Source organism: Marmota monax, unplaced genomic scaffold (assembly GCF_021218885.2).
Source record: "Marmota monax isolate L192 unplaced genomic scaffold, Marmota_monax_Labrador192_F-V1.1 WCK01_AAM20220418_F8-fsc00012, whole genome shotgun sequence".
In the NCBI taxonomy this organism is placed as follows: domain Eukaryota; kingdom Metazoa; phylum Chordata; class Mammalia; order Rodentia; family Sciuridae; genus Marmota; species Marmota monax.
This window is the reverse complement of record NW_026695227.1, coordinates 15776380-15791017: the sequence shown is the minus strand read 5'-3', so window position 1 is coordinate 15791017 and position 14638 is coordinate 15776380. Positions and strand designations below refer to the sequence as shown.

Below are 14638 nucleotides of genomic sequence, written 5' to 3'. Positions count from 1 at the left end.
GATGGGCAGGAGGCTCAGGAATGCCACAAAATTGCCATTTTCTATATTAATGTGTGTGTATGTGTATATATATATATATATGTGTGTGTGTGTGTGTATGTATGTATATATATATATATATATATATATATATATTATAAAATAACTACTATGATGAAATTCATTTTTACCAAGAATTAAAAACCCTTCAAGAGGTTTACCAGCTATCAAGAAAAATATATTTTATAGCTTATGAATATAAATTCCAGAATTATAAGAGACATTAGTGATCTGCTAGTCAAACTTCTGTATTATTAAGATGAGAAATAAGACACTAAGATTAAATAACATCTCAAAAATTATGTCTAGTTCAAGTAAGTGTGTTATGGATCAGGAACTAAAGAAAGTTCATTGTGCCTAAATATTATCTTTTGAATGGTCTGAGATGCAAACAAGCACACAAAAATACTTCAGTGAAAGTGAACTAGAAGGATCCTTTAATAATTAAGAAATTATAACAATGTGTTGACCACAAAATCTTTGATGTAAAGATAATTGCTCCTTATTCCTCTCTGAAAATCTAAAAGAATTCTCCAAAGTGAATGTTATTTTCCTGGAGGTGATTTAGAAAACACAGGCCATAATTCTGGTTCTTAAGAGGAAAAAAAAATGTTTTATTACATTTGGATGAGACTTTATTTTTTAGGAATCACTGGTTGGCTGTGAGTAGTTGTTGCTTGCAGAATATTATTCACACTTCCTCCCTCATAGCAAGGTCATGTGTAACAGTCTGAACTTTGTGGGATGGATTGGAACTCTTCCTTCTAATCCAGGGGCCATAGGTCACTGTAAACCACAAATTCTTCCTCCCTAGGGAATTGTCAGGGATGTGGTCTTTCCCATCTCATTCTTCTGCCATTTCTTTTATACAAAATAAGTTCACAGTATTAATGACACATCTGCCATATTATAATACTTTATCTGGCAATTTATGTGAAGAGAAACAAATCTTCTCTAGAACCAGCATCTAAGGACTTTAAATTTCAATTGTCCAATTCCACGAAAGAATAAAATTTTTAAAGGACCAAGAGGAAGACATTTTCCCAAGGTAATTTTTTTGTTTGCTTGCTTGCTTTTTGGTGCTAGAAATCTAATTCAGGGGTTCTTTACCACTGAGCTACATCTATAACCTTTTTATTTTTTATTTTGAGACAGGGTCTTGCTAAGTTGCTTAGGGTCTTCCTAATTTGCCAAGGCTGGCCTTGAACCTGAGAGCCTCCTGCCTCAGCCTCTCGTGTTGCTGGGATTATAAACATGCACCACCATGCCAAGCCCAAAATGATTTTTATAATCAAGAGCAAAGATTGACAATATATTTTTTTGGTAAAGAAACAGATGGTAAGTATTTTAGGTTATGTGATCCAATGGTCTCTCAACTACTCAACTCTGTTGTTACAACATGAAACCATCCAGGAGACAGGACATAAATGAATGAGTATGGCTGAGTGTTCCAATAAAACTTTATTTAGCCAAAGAGGAAGCAGGTTGAATTTGGCCTATGAGCTATAGTTTGTATCCTCTGGTACAGAATTTCTATTAATGTGAGAGAGTTTGAAGTTAAAATTTTGGTTTCAATAAGGTACAGTATTGTACCATGCAAGTTGCTGTACTTGCAAGTACCTTGCTTATTCTCATGCAAATTAAATATATATTTTAATCTTTAGTTTTTTAGTCCAACATTTCTATAATATAAATACAGTAAAGATGACTAAATCCATTAATAATTAGACAATTTCTCTTAAATGCTATTCAAAAATTATGTACCAAGCTGAAAAATATTAGTTTTCCAATTCCTTAATAAGTTTGTAAATAAAATGTAATAATTTTTCTTGGCAATAGAAATAAAGACTTTATAGAGGAGTTTTTAAAATGACTATCAAGTTGAATATCCATCATCACCAAAGTTGACTCATCATTAATTTGAGTTATTTTTCTGGTTTATAATTTAAAAGGTTTTATTTGGATATTTTGATTATATATATATTTTCAGATATAACTTGGATTAACAACACATATATTACATAACTTAGGAAAAAATGACGTAATTGAGTGTAAATTATGGCTCACTTAATTAGTACATATGTAGGCAATCCCTCTGCATTGTCCAAGATGTTTAGACCAAATGATTACTAGGTATATATAAACTAGTGACATCTCTATTTGACACATGAAAAAGGAGAAAACATCATTTAAAATTAAAACTGTTTTCTCAGAATAATTCTAATTTTAATTCAAGCATATTCCTAATTCTGAGTATAGTTTTAATACTCAACAGGATTTGATAACTAACTAAAAATTTACTGATAGATGGTAAAAACTACGTTAAGCCCTGTAATGTTCCTTTCAAACTTTTAGTGAATTGGGAAAGACTGTTTAAGACAAAGACATATAGAGACGGGGCCTAACTCAACATTAGACTTTTTCCTTCAAAGATTTTTTAAAATTTCAAGAGGAAAAAAATGATTACTTCATAGTCTAGATTGTAAGCCTAGTTGGAACCAAGGCCTGCAGAGCTGAGGTGTAAAATGTTAAAAATTTGAGATTGACTCTAGTCAAAATAAACAAACAAAAAAACCCAAAACTGAAAAAAAAAAAGGAAAGGAAAAGCTTTGTTCTGAAAATGTGTTCTTTAATGCAAATAAAAATTCACCTTCCAAAAGGAGAAATAGAGATGAGTGGAGGTAATTTAGTTTTTTTTGGAAAGAAAAATATTGTTTCTTCTTAGTTTACAAGCTCTGAGAATGACATCTCATTCTCATTGTGAAAAAACTTCTAGGACCTAAGATATTCATAAAAATCAACTTGAAATACTTTTTTTTTTTTTGAAAGAAGAGGACAAAAAAGACCTTAACTTTTAAAAAGTGAAATAAAAAAAGAGGTCTCAGTAATTGGTCTTTGATTTCAGATATTTTATCTACTTACTTTTCTTTTTTTAAAATTCATATATGACAGCAAGAATGTATTACAATTCTTATTACACATGTAGAGCACAATTTTCCATATCTCTGGTTGTATACACAGTATGTTCACACCAATTCGTGTCTTCATACCCATACTTTGGATAATAATGATCATTACATTTCACCATCATTAATTACCCCATGCCCCCTACCTTCCCCTCCAACCCCTCTGCCCTATCTACAGTTTGTCTATTCCTCCCATGCTCCCTTCTCCCTATCCCATTATGAATCAGCCTCCTTATATCAAAGAAAACATTCGGCGTTGGGTTTTTTGGGATTGGCTAACTTTACTTAGCATTATCTTCTCTAACTCCATCCATTTACCTGCAAATGCCATGATTTTATTCTCTTTTATTGCTGAGTAATATTCCATTGTGTATATAATGCCACATTTTTTTATCCATTCATCTATTGAAGGGCATTAGGTTACTTACTTTTCTTCATAGCTTTTTTGTTTGAGAAGATAGAAACATTCAAACATTGAACTTATTCCACAATATGTATTATTAAGAAAACTCTGCAATCTCTGAAATGAAGTAATAAATTTCCTACAAGTAAGCTGATTAAATTAGTTGGAATCTTCTATGAATTAGTACTAGGAGTGAAATAAAATTATAGAATTCAGACTATAAACTTCAGAGGACACAGAATGTCAAACATTCTTCTGAATAGCATATGTGTAATTATCAAAAATAATGCAACTAGTGGCTTTTGGGTATTGTTTAATAATGTGGTAAATATGATAATAACCATAGCACATATTTATATAGTGTATGGCTCATATCATCCTCAGCACAACTATTTTACTATTATTAACTTATAAGCACTCTGTGAGAAAGGTATTAAAATTTATTCTTCTCATGTAAGAAAAGAAATACAGAAGTGAAAATATCATGCAAATGGTGTTTTATTTTTGTTGTTACTGCTCTTTTTAAGTGAACATCTTTACACATAATAACTGTCTTATCTGACTAACACAATGAATACTAGTCCTTTAATATGATCTGGCAGAACACACAGATTAAAATGGCAGAATTCAATGTTAGTTTTCTTCAACAGTTAATCTACCTCACACAGGGACTGGATAACTCTTAAAAAGTGTTTCCTTAAGGAATGATCAAATTATGTTGTATGCATATACAAATATGGCAAAATAATTTCCAATATTACTTATTATAATGTACCAGTAAAAATACATCTAAAAATGAACAAAAAGGTGTTTCTTACTATTATTTGAAATCTTATAAATGGGCTTCTAATTTCTTACATAATCTCTTTTCCAGATTTAGAGATTGAATACAGTTTGGCAGTACAATCTAAATATCTATCAAAGATGAATGGATAAAGAAAACTCAGTGTGTGTGTGTATATATAATATATATATTATATGTATATATATGTATATGTATATATATATGTGTATATATATGTATACACACACACATATACAACATGCCATTCAGCCTTTAAAAATGAAGGAAATTCTGTTATATGTGACAACTTGATGAACCTTGAGGATATTATGCTAAGTGAAATTAAGCCAGCCACAGAATGTCATATACTATAAGATCCCACTTACATGAAATGTATAAAATAGTCAAATTCAAGGAATCAAAGAGTGAAATGGTAACTACCAGAGGATTGGGGGTCACTAATCAACTGCACAAAGTTTCAGGCCAGCAAAATGAATAAGCACTAAAGGTCTGCTCTACAAAACTGTATCCAATGATAATGTCCTGTAGACTTCAAAGTTTGTTTAGAGAGTAGATTTCAGGGTAATTGTTCTTATCACGAATTATATAAAATAAATTATTATAAACGAAAACATGATATAAAAGGATATACCCACAAGAAGCCTCCAATTTATTTCAACTCTATGTTCTTTAACTATTGCAACCAATCCTGTATGCATGTGAAAAGTATCTTGAATGATTTCTTTTGAACCTCTTTAGGGGTACATATATACCTCCAACTGAAAAGGCAATTGATCCCTTTGGGCTCAGAATTTTCTCTTTAGAAGGTTAGACATCATCAGGAGTTTGGATGGAAATAGTTTTAAAAACACCCTGTGGTAAGATGCTCAAAGATTTACTCCCACACAGAATGTTTTTGTGGATGGTTAATTTATCTGAAAAGGCTCCTTACCAATTATTTTTACTCTGGTGACAAGTTCTCCTTTATTAAAATGTAATGGTAACCATAAAGATGTGGGAATGTCCTTTGTATTATATCATATTTGACTTTAAAATTTAAGTGGGTGTCATGAATTTTAATTCACTTCTCATCTTCAACTGCCAACTATGGGCCCACCAATTATTTAAGTTTAGATATTATCCACCAAATTCTCTCATATGCATTATGTTTTATGTTATGTTACAGTATATAACACAAGACATAGGTTATATTATATATTCATACACATATAATACATATAGTATTTATGCATAATATATGACATCTACTAAACATATAAAGCATGCTAAACATTATATATGATAAAATTATATAAGTATATAAAAATATAATACATTTAATAAAGATTATAATGAACATCGAATTTTAAGGTGTCTCTTAACTTGCATGTTATTTAAGAAGACCAAAGTTTTGTTGAAAGGACAACAAATCAAGTTTGGCTTGTTATTTGCAGCTACTCACTCAAACTCATTAAAACCATATTATACTGAAATATGTATTTTGCAAAACTTTAGTATATAACTTAAATTATAACCAGCATATTCTGAGTTATGTTTTTGAAATGGAACTATGGCAGAAAAGCCTTAATTTGCTAACTGTAATGAAAGCCTTTAAAACCACAATGGTGTTAACAGGGAACATAAAGGGTGCATGTAAATCTCTACAAATATTGTAAGAAGTCCACAAATGTATGGCAAAAAATACTAAAATCTACTATCTTTATAGTAATGAGTGCAATGCTAAGTTAGAAGTTACTAGAAGCCTAGCAAGAAATTATTCACTGTTCCTTTTGAGCTGATAGATGGAATTTATGTTTATAAATTTAACTATTAGGATGTATAATTATATATGAAAAATAATCTTAAGGATTTCCACTTCTATGAAAAAGGACATTTTAAATATCTTTAAAGTTTATGTTAGTATATGAAAGCTACTGCTTCAGTTCATGGAAGCACAAATTAAAATTTTCAGAAGATACTTACCCTTTTCTGTTCTTTTACATATTCTATCAATTCATCTCTTGTTCTTTTCACTGCCTCTTCTACAGCCTTTTCACTTCGCTTCTGTTCTTCTATTATTGCTGCCTTAACAGTTTCCTGTTTGTGGAAAGAGGAAAAACTCAGCAAGGTAGTACCAAGACATATTTGTGTCCATTTTATATAAACCAGAAATACTCTTCAGTAGGTGGGAGCTCTGTTCAAAGCTTACCTTTAAACAGGAGTATGAACTTATAAAATCTTTTGGGATCTGTTACAGATTTCGCAGAACTCTTTCCTAAACTGAGTTAAAGGGAAAAGAAATGGAATAAGCCATTTATTGCAGGGAGCGCCTGACAGACTCCAATGGCTTCCTTACCAACCTTTCATTTGATGTTTACATGATTGATTGCCTTCCTGTACTTTGCACTATCCACATAAGACTTCCAACTTGTGTTTATTCTTCCAAGAACACCCTAATGCTGTTTTATTCACGTTTAATTTTACCATCATACAATAATCAAGTGTGGTCTGGGTGGTAAGATTTACAGCTAGTTTGGTTCTCCTGCCAGGTTAGGATGTTGGGAGCTGGACACCATGAATAGAGGTAAAAACTCTACTCTGTGTGTTAACATTTGAAATAGAGACCTAGGGAAGAAAAAGGTATTCCCCATATTAATGAATTAGAAATCAGGTACCTAAGTGCTTTCAGAATGGCAGACAAAGAGAAAAAAGGCTAAAATCCTATAAAAGAAATGTAGCATTTATTAAGAAGTTGGAATATTCTTTGCTAAAATAGTGCCTCATGGGTTGAAATGTATATTACATAACAAAATTTGTTTCATTTATTTATATAGGTCCTATCTTTTATCTGTTAGAGAACAAGAACAATTACAAAGTGCTTTGAAGTTTCTCAGAACATTTCCTTCATTTTTTTATTTTTGAGGGCTTTCTGCTTCGTGTGTTTATGTTTTGCCATCATTTTCCCCAATTTTAGATATGTATAAATGACCCATAAAATATAAAATAATATTAAGGATTCACTATTCTGAAAATATCTACTATTTTGAAAATAGAGAAAACCACAAAACAATCTATAAGTGGACTTAGACATCATGAAGATAAGGACCTAAGATGTACATACTGTCTAACTCTGACATGTTTAACTTAAAATATAATTTGAATCCTTTTTTAAGCTATTAGAAATTATTTTATGATTTATATTTAATTACAAAGTTGCATAATAACTTGTTAACTGTTATTCATGGGTATTTTAGTTATTTTAAATAAAATAAGAAGCATCCATATATGTAACCTTGTGGTTAGATATTTATGTTGAATCAATTGAAAACAATTTGGAATTATTTGGCCAATGGATATAAACTCTTTATGGCTTCTGACATTTTACATGAATTTTTTTCCCATAGTAGCCCATGAACATGCCTATTTCTTAAAAGCCTTGATTACATTTAGCTCTATCAGTTTAAAAAACCTTTGTTTATTTGAAGGACAACAGCATCTTATTCTGCATTTTAAAAAGACTATTATGTGACTATTATTAAGCACTCTGTTGAAATATTGGCAATATACATGCTGCCTTTTTTTTAGGTCCTTGAATACTCACTCTGCCCACTCTAATTTTAGTATACACATCATTTTTGGGATTCCCTTCCTAATACATAAAACTATGTAACAATGTTGAAAGTATATATAATGGTTATTTTGAAAATCATTACTATTACATTTCCAATCACTAAATACACTAGCCTTTAGTTCCTTTGATAAAATAACAGAATAACACAATAACACAACTTGAAAAAACATAAAGCTGAAAAATTATAGCAATTAAAAAAATGCAGACCAATAACATTAGTTAAAATTAAAATATCTGCAATCACAATTCTTTTTGATGTTTTACAAATTTGTAATTTGAAAATTACCAAATTTAAAAAGGCCAAAAATGTAATATGTGTTACTAAACCCTCTGAAATAAAACACACTAATAATTCTGTAGTGAAGAGTATTAATATTTACATTATGTGGGTAAAAGTATAAATTACTTCATATCAGTTCAGGTTGGGTTTTGCCACCCACTGAATCACAAAACTGTAGTTTTTAAGCCCTGGGCAATTCAGAATTGTAGATAACCGTGCACTAGGATTATTTGAATGTAAAAGATAAATCCATCATATATTAACTATCAATCAGAATTTCTATCTAACAAGGGACAGATCAATAAATTTGATCAGGCCTGTTTGAAAATGATGGTTCAATTTACACAATCGTGCTGTATCTGAAAGAAAAAAGAATTAGCTATATGTCTTTCACCTGACATTTTTTGGGGAGGCTGAGAGTATATATTATCTTCTCAGACCAAATATTTGAGGATCTACCATTTTTGAGCTGGCCAAGTATTGCTTAGAAATTTCCTTTGGTTTTCAACTCCTCAGTTGGAAGTTAAGTAACACTTTTGGTTGTGAAGTTCACCCTGAAAAATTATTAGTCAATAAATATTCATTTGAATATAACACAAAAATAAAGTTGAAGCCTTCTATTCTCTAATCAGACCAAATTCTAAATTAGGTGGCATTAACTAATTTGTGTGCTTGCATATAAATGCCTGTGAATATCTGCCTGAAGATTTTATTGATTCCATCCATCGCTGAAGTATACTGCCCCTAAGTCATGAGAAATTAATCTAATATAAAATAGTGCACAAGGAATGAGGAATGTCACCAGTAAATATATGTAAATAAGCAAACAATATTTTCCAGAATGTTTTAGTGATGGTAATACCATTTTAACACAATCTATTGGGTAAGGCAGGGTTTCTCACTCTTCACACCACTATTGGTAATTCTACCCTGTGAGGGAGTATCTGTGTTAAGCAGAACACCTGCTATCTACCCATTAGCTGGTCACCACATGAGAACTACAAACCTAAGGTGAGTAATTTGGAGAGAAAAACATTCAAGCATATAATATACATGCTGTTATTTATCTGTTAAGATATATTATCACATTTATTGTCATGTTTTAAATATATTTTTACCATCTAAAATATATGCAGAAGTATAATGAAATGGTTACATCATGAGTTTATAAATGTAGAGAAAGTTCTTCATACTAATGTTTTAAAACTAAATGACTAAAGTCAATTTCTATAACGTTATGATAAAGTAGGTCATATTAAAAGTCATTTAGCGCTGAAAGCTTATATGACATTTTGTATAAGATTTTAAAATTTCTCCTTATTTCTTAAAAGTGTAGTTTTGCTCCGGCATCCATGAAATCCACCATACATTTCAGTAATCAGAGAATCACAAACCAATAAAACACCTGAGATTGTATACTTTTTATCAGTGTAATTTTGCAAGAATATAAAAACAGTATTTATGGGAAACAAATCTCAGCAATCAACTCAATTCTGGTCTGTGGCTTATAAATCACATGATTATGGAGCTGTTTAATTTTCTGGGGAAATCACTTACTTTATTTTTTAATTTTTTTGTAGTGGGAATTGAACCTAGGGGCACTTTACCAATGAGCCACATCCCCAGCCTTTTTTATTTTTATTTTGAAACAGGGTCTCCTAAGTTGCTTAGAGCTTTATTTAGTTGCTGAGGCCGACCTTGAACTTGTGACTCTCCTGCCTCAGCCTCCTGAGTTACTGCAATTACAGGCATGTGCCACCATGCTCAACTTACTTTATTTTTTGTTTACAAACACAATGTATGCATATTATCTAATTATGTGTCATATTAAAAGTTGAACATGATTGTAGAAATGCATCTTAGAAAATCAGTGACAACTAAAAAGGAAAAGAACAGGTATTACATATTATACCCAGTTCTGATTTGTGGTTGGTAGCAAGTTCTCTTCATATGTTCATTTATCAAATTATTTTCTGAATATCTATTATGTGTGGGAAAAACGTCCAAATACTGAAAGCTTTTTTGTCTTTCTCTTGATGAGTTTAAAATTTACTTGCAGAAATAAAATATAGGTACACAGGAATTAAAACAACAGTATAAAAAAGTAGATTTCAAAGACACTGTAGTTAATGAGTGCTGGTGATATTAGTTATGAGTTTTATTTAAGGAAGGAAGTGTTGATGTATCCTATGGTTAGAGAAGGACTTAGAAAACAGGTGGGCTCTGACTTGAGATTTAACAGGTGCTTCACAGTAGAAGCATGAGGATGAAGACTGAGGGAACAATATGAGTAGGCTATATTGAACACTATTTAGAAACAAATGCTTATATGACATAAGAGCATGAAGATAAAACCCAAATGTATGTTTGAGACTGCTGGGTGCAGATGAGGGTTCCTATGAGAGAAATGGAAGGAAAGGAAGCTAGATATCCAGACTGGATAGTGGGAAGCCTAAAGCTTAAAGAGCTACCAGTATTGGCATGTGCACTGATGCTGCCCCAACGACTTGTACTATGTTTCCATGAGCAAGCAAATGCACCCTTGGCTCATACTCTACACAGTCATCCTTGCCTCACCTTAAATGGTATATCCCAAGTAAACAAGTTGGCTCTTTATCATGGTCTCTCAGAATTTACTCTCAACTTAAAACTAGCTGTAGGCCCGGAAAAGATAAATTTCTGTTCCCTTGCTATATATGAAGAAATATTACTTAGATAAACAGCACCCTGTGTTCATGGAGATCAGTTGTGATCTAAGGATACATATGCCAGAAATCTGTGTCTGTTATGCCAATGTATAAATAGAACAATTTCATGTAAAGTTGGGAGAAAATCTTCTGGAGTTTCCCAACTTTTATTCTTTCCTAAATTTTACTATTTAAAACAACTAACATTCATTTAGTAAACATTCATTTACTATTTAAAACAACTAACATTATGGATAGTGATTTGGAGGTATTTGATATAGACTGTTAGGCAAGATACTAGGAAATTGAGAAACATTTGTGTCTAAAATAAGCAAATCCCCAAATGAAACAAGTTTGTATAATCAGAAAAGTAAATTTTTAAGAACCAAGATATCTCTGTTCATAGGTTTTACTAAGCAGGCACACAGATTTTAAAATAAAAAGGTTTGGTTACTATATTTAACGATAATTTGATTTAACTTTGGAGCAAGGAATGGAACAAAGTTTTTCTTCAGAGGGAATATTGAATTCTATAAAAATAAACAGGCTTAGTCTCTGCACTCAAAAAGCTCACAATTTATTTGGGAAAACAAATATACAGGCTGTATCAACAAAATATAGAATATGTCATGATAGAGGTTTAGAGGCGGGGAGGAGTTATCCATATAAGAGTATTATGGAAGGAGGACACCTACAGAAGAAGAATGTATAAGAAATCTGAAAGAAATGCATCTCAAAGAATAAGAGATTACCCAAATAAAGGAGAAGGAGGAGAGAATTATAATCAGGGCAGTGGAGCATGAGGATTGCAATCTTATATGTATGAAGTACAGGAATTTTAGTATCACACAGCAGGAAACATAAGGCAAAGTGTGGCTAGAGAATAGGCTGGTGAGGTAAGTCATGGACAGATGTGCCTCTGATTTTTAAAATGAAAACAGTAGTAGTATCTTTTAAAATAGGTGGGTTATAATGACTGGTTAATCTGTGTCAAATATTTGAGACTTCCCCAGGCACCTAGTGAGTGCTCAATGAATGTAAACACTGTTAGATATCCTGGACTTTAACATACATAGTAGTGCACCACTGGTGCCTATCATGTCATGATGAGATCTCTATCTCAGTTGGAACATCCTGTGACTCTAAAAGATGGATTTGTTTGGGATAAAACTATACTCAAGGAGACCCGTTAGGACATGACAACATAGTCCAGGAAAAAGTTCAATGGAGTAAATGGGAAAATCTTAACTGATAGGAAAAAATATTTAGGAAGAAAAATTAGCAAGACAGTGAATAAACAGAAACTGAAGAAGAGGGGCTAGGGTTGTTTTACAGTGGTAGATTGCTCACCTAACATGTGTGAGGTACTGGGTTTGATCCTCAGCACCACATAAAAATAAATAAATAAAAATAAAGGTATAAATATAAAAAGGAAACTGAAGAAGAGGTGGTAGTGGGGGGAGGAGTTATCCATATAAGAGCAACAAATCTGCTGAACAATCAAAGAAATAAGTTGTGTAGGTATGCTATTAGCTTTTATGCTCCAATAAAACTAGTCTGCAGATATTTTATATCCTCCCTTTTTAAGTGATAAAACAAATTACAGGACATCAACATAAAAGCTTTTAAAGAACTTTCCCAGAGATGTCTCTTTCTTGCTTCTTTTCTATACATGTAGAAATAATACCTCAAATATCAGTTTCTTTCTTCAGGGCTACATTAGCCTTTGCCTGGCTAAATAGAAGATGTGCATCTGTGGAATGCCAGAATGATTACGTTTCAAAGCTTAATTTCAAATTGCAGAAATTATTACATGCTCTTTTCTAAGTGAGCTAGAAGAATTAAAAGACTATTCATATAGATATTGAAACAGATTCAGGCGAATTTCACAGTGTATCTGGAAAAATTACATTATACTATGTATATAAATATGCACAAATCAGTTTATATTCACAAAATCAGAAAAATTGCTAATATGTAAACACAGTATGTCTGGCCCCAACTTACCTCTCTAGCCTCACTTTGCTCTTCACTCTGAATCACAGTCTCTGGGCTTCAACCTTAACACCCTTCTTTTGAACCTGTCTCTGTACCATACTTCCTCTGGCTCAGGGCCTTGGCACACATGCCCTCATAATGGCATCTGCACCCTATCTATCTTTTCATTCCCTTGGAGAAGTCTTTCTTCATGTTCAGACCTAAATCATATCTTTCTGTTGTTTTGTCTCTGAGTATCTTGTATCTTTAGTGCACAACATAGTTGACCTTGAATATTTTCATGTGTTTATCTAATGATTATTTCCCTTACCAGAACATAAGATTCATGAGGGAATATCCAATGCCTATTTTCCTCAGGTGTATATACCCTGATTCCAGCAGAGCTCCTACCACACAGTAGATATGGAATAATATTATAAGAACTATTGATGGACAGTATTATCATCATGCATGTGATTCAATAACAATGGGAAAAAATTGGATATTAAACTAGAAAGTTAAATAAAATGGAACACATAATCCTTTTTCTAGTATTTTATAATCAACATATTTAACTACAATATATAATGTGAATTTCTTTCCTGTTCTACACATAATTTTTAAGTTGTTCTTTATTGTTCTTAAACAAAGCCAAAGTTTATTAGGGAGACCTTGAAAGCCCATTTACCCATTTTATCAATAATTCTTACAATCTCAATCCTCTTAGATTTTAACAGTTATAAATTACTATTTATTGTAAAAGTCTGATATTAACCCAGTGAGAAAAAATATCTAAAATAATTTTAGAAATACTCTAATAGCTAATTAAGAAAGGATTAGGTTTCTTCTTTCTTTGGCGTGAGTTCATGCATACTAAGTTCTCTCTCTCAGAATTATTCCTATGATTAGGAGGATGATTTTCTCAAGGTGATGGTAGACCTTGCAAATGAAGGAAGGCAGTGAGTAAAGGCTGACTTTCAGATTAGTTAAAAATGAGTCAGTAATTGTATTTTCCCCTGAATAAAATTTTAACTTTCTAAGTTGTTATTATTAAATGTTAATATATGTAAAAAATTTTGACACATAGAATGTTATACAAAATAACAGCATACCTATGCCCTTCACCAAAGAACAGAAAAATATCAATAATGCTTAAGTCTCTGACCATTATGAATTCCATCATGTTTCCCAAACCCCAGAAGAAAACCCTTTATCTCTTTTCATTTTCCTTATCTTTTCAGTTATCTCTAAATAATATACTTTGCCCATTCTACAGTTTCAGGCATTACTTTTGACTTTTCAGTATGAAGTATAAAGAATTTGTATTGCTTAGAACAATTCCAAAATCCAAAACATAGACATTTTTAGTCCTCTTATCTACCCAGTTTAGATAGTTAATGGTTTTGAGTACATAAACAGTCAATATAGTAGTTTTTGTTGTATAACAAACACCTTCAATTTTAGTGGCTTAACAATCATTTATTTAGATCAAGAATTAGCAAACTACCACTACTGAGCCAAATCTGGGTTGTTGCCTGTTTGTGTACAACCCACTTGTGTTGGTCAGCTTTTCATCACTGTGACCAAATCACCTGACAAGAAAAACTTAGAGCAGGAATAGTTTATTTTGGGCTCATGGTTTCAAAGGGTCAGTCCATGGCTGGATGACTTCACTGCTCTTGGCTCAAGATGACACAGTTCATGATGGTGGAAGGGCATGGAAGAAGAAAAGCTGCCCAGCTCATGGCAGCTGGGAGGCAGAAAGAGAGAGAAAGAAAGAAGCCAAGGCCAATATATAATCCTTAATAGCATGCCCCCAGTGACCTACTTCCTTCATCCATAATCCCTGTCTACAGTTACTACTTAAAAGT

General features: G+C 31.9%; 1 protein-coding gene across 2 annotated transcripts in view; it reads right to left on the bottom strand.

Moving 5' to 3' along the window:
• The window catches only part of Ccdc91 (coiled-coil domain containing 91), a 347370-nt gene that overhangs the window by 68196 nt on the left and 264536 nt on the right, over nucleotides 1–14638 (bottom strand). For both annotated transcript variants that reach the window (XM_058576297.1, XM_046436020.2), the window contains one exon: nucleotides 6176–6289. In XM_058576297.1, coding sequence (XP_058432280.1) covers nucleotides 6176–6289 — 114 coding nt within the window. The remainder of the gene's footprint in view (nucleotides 1–6175; nucleotides 6290–14638) is intronic.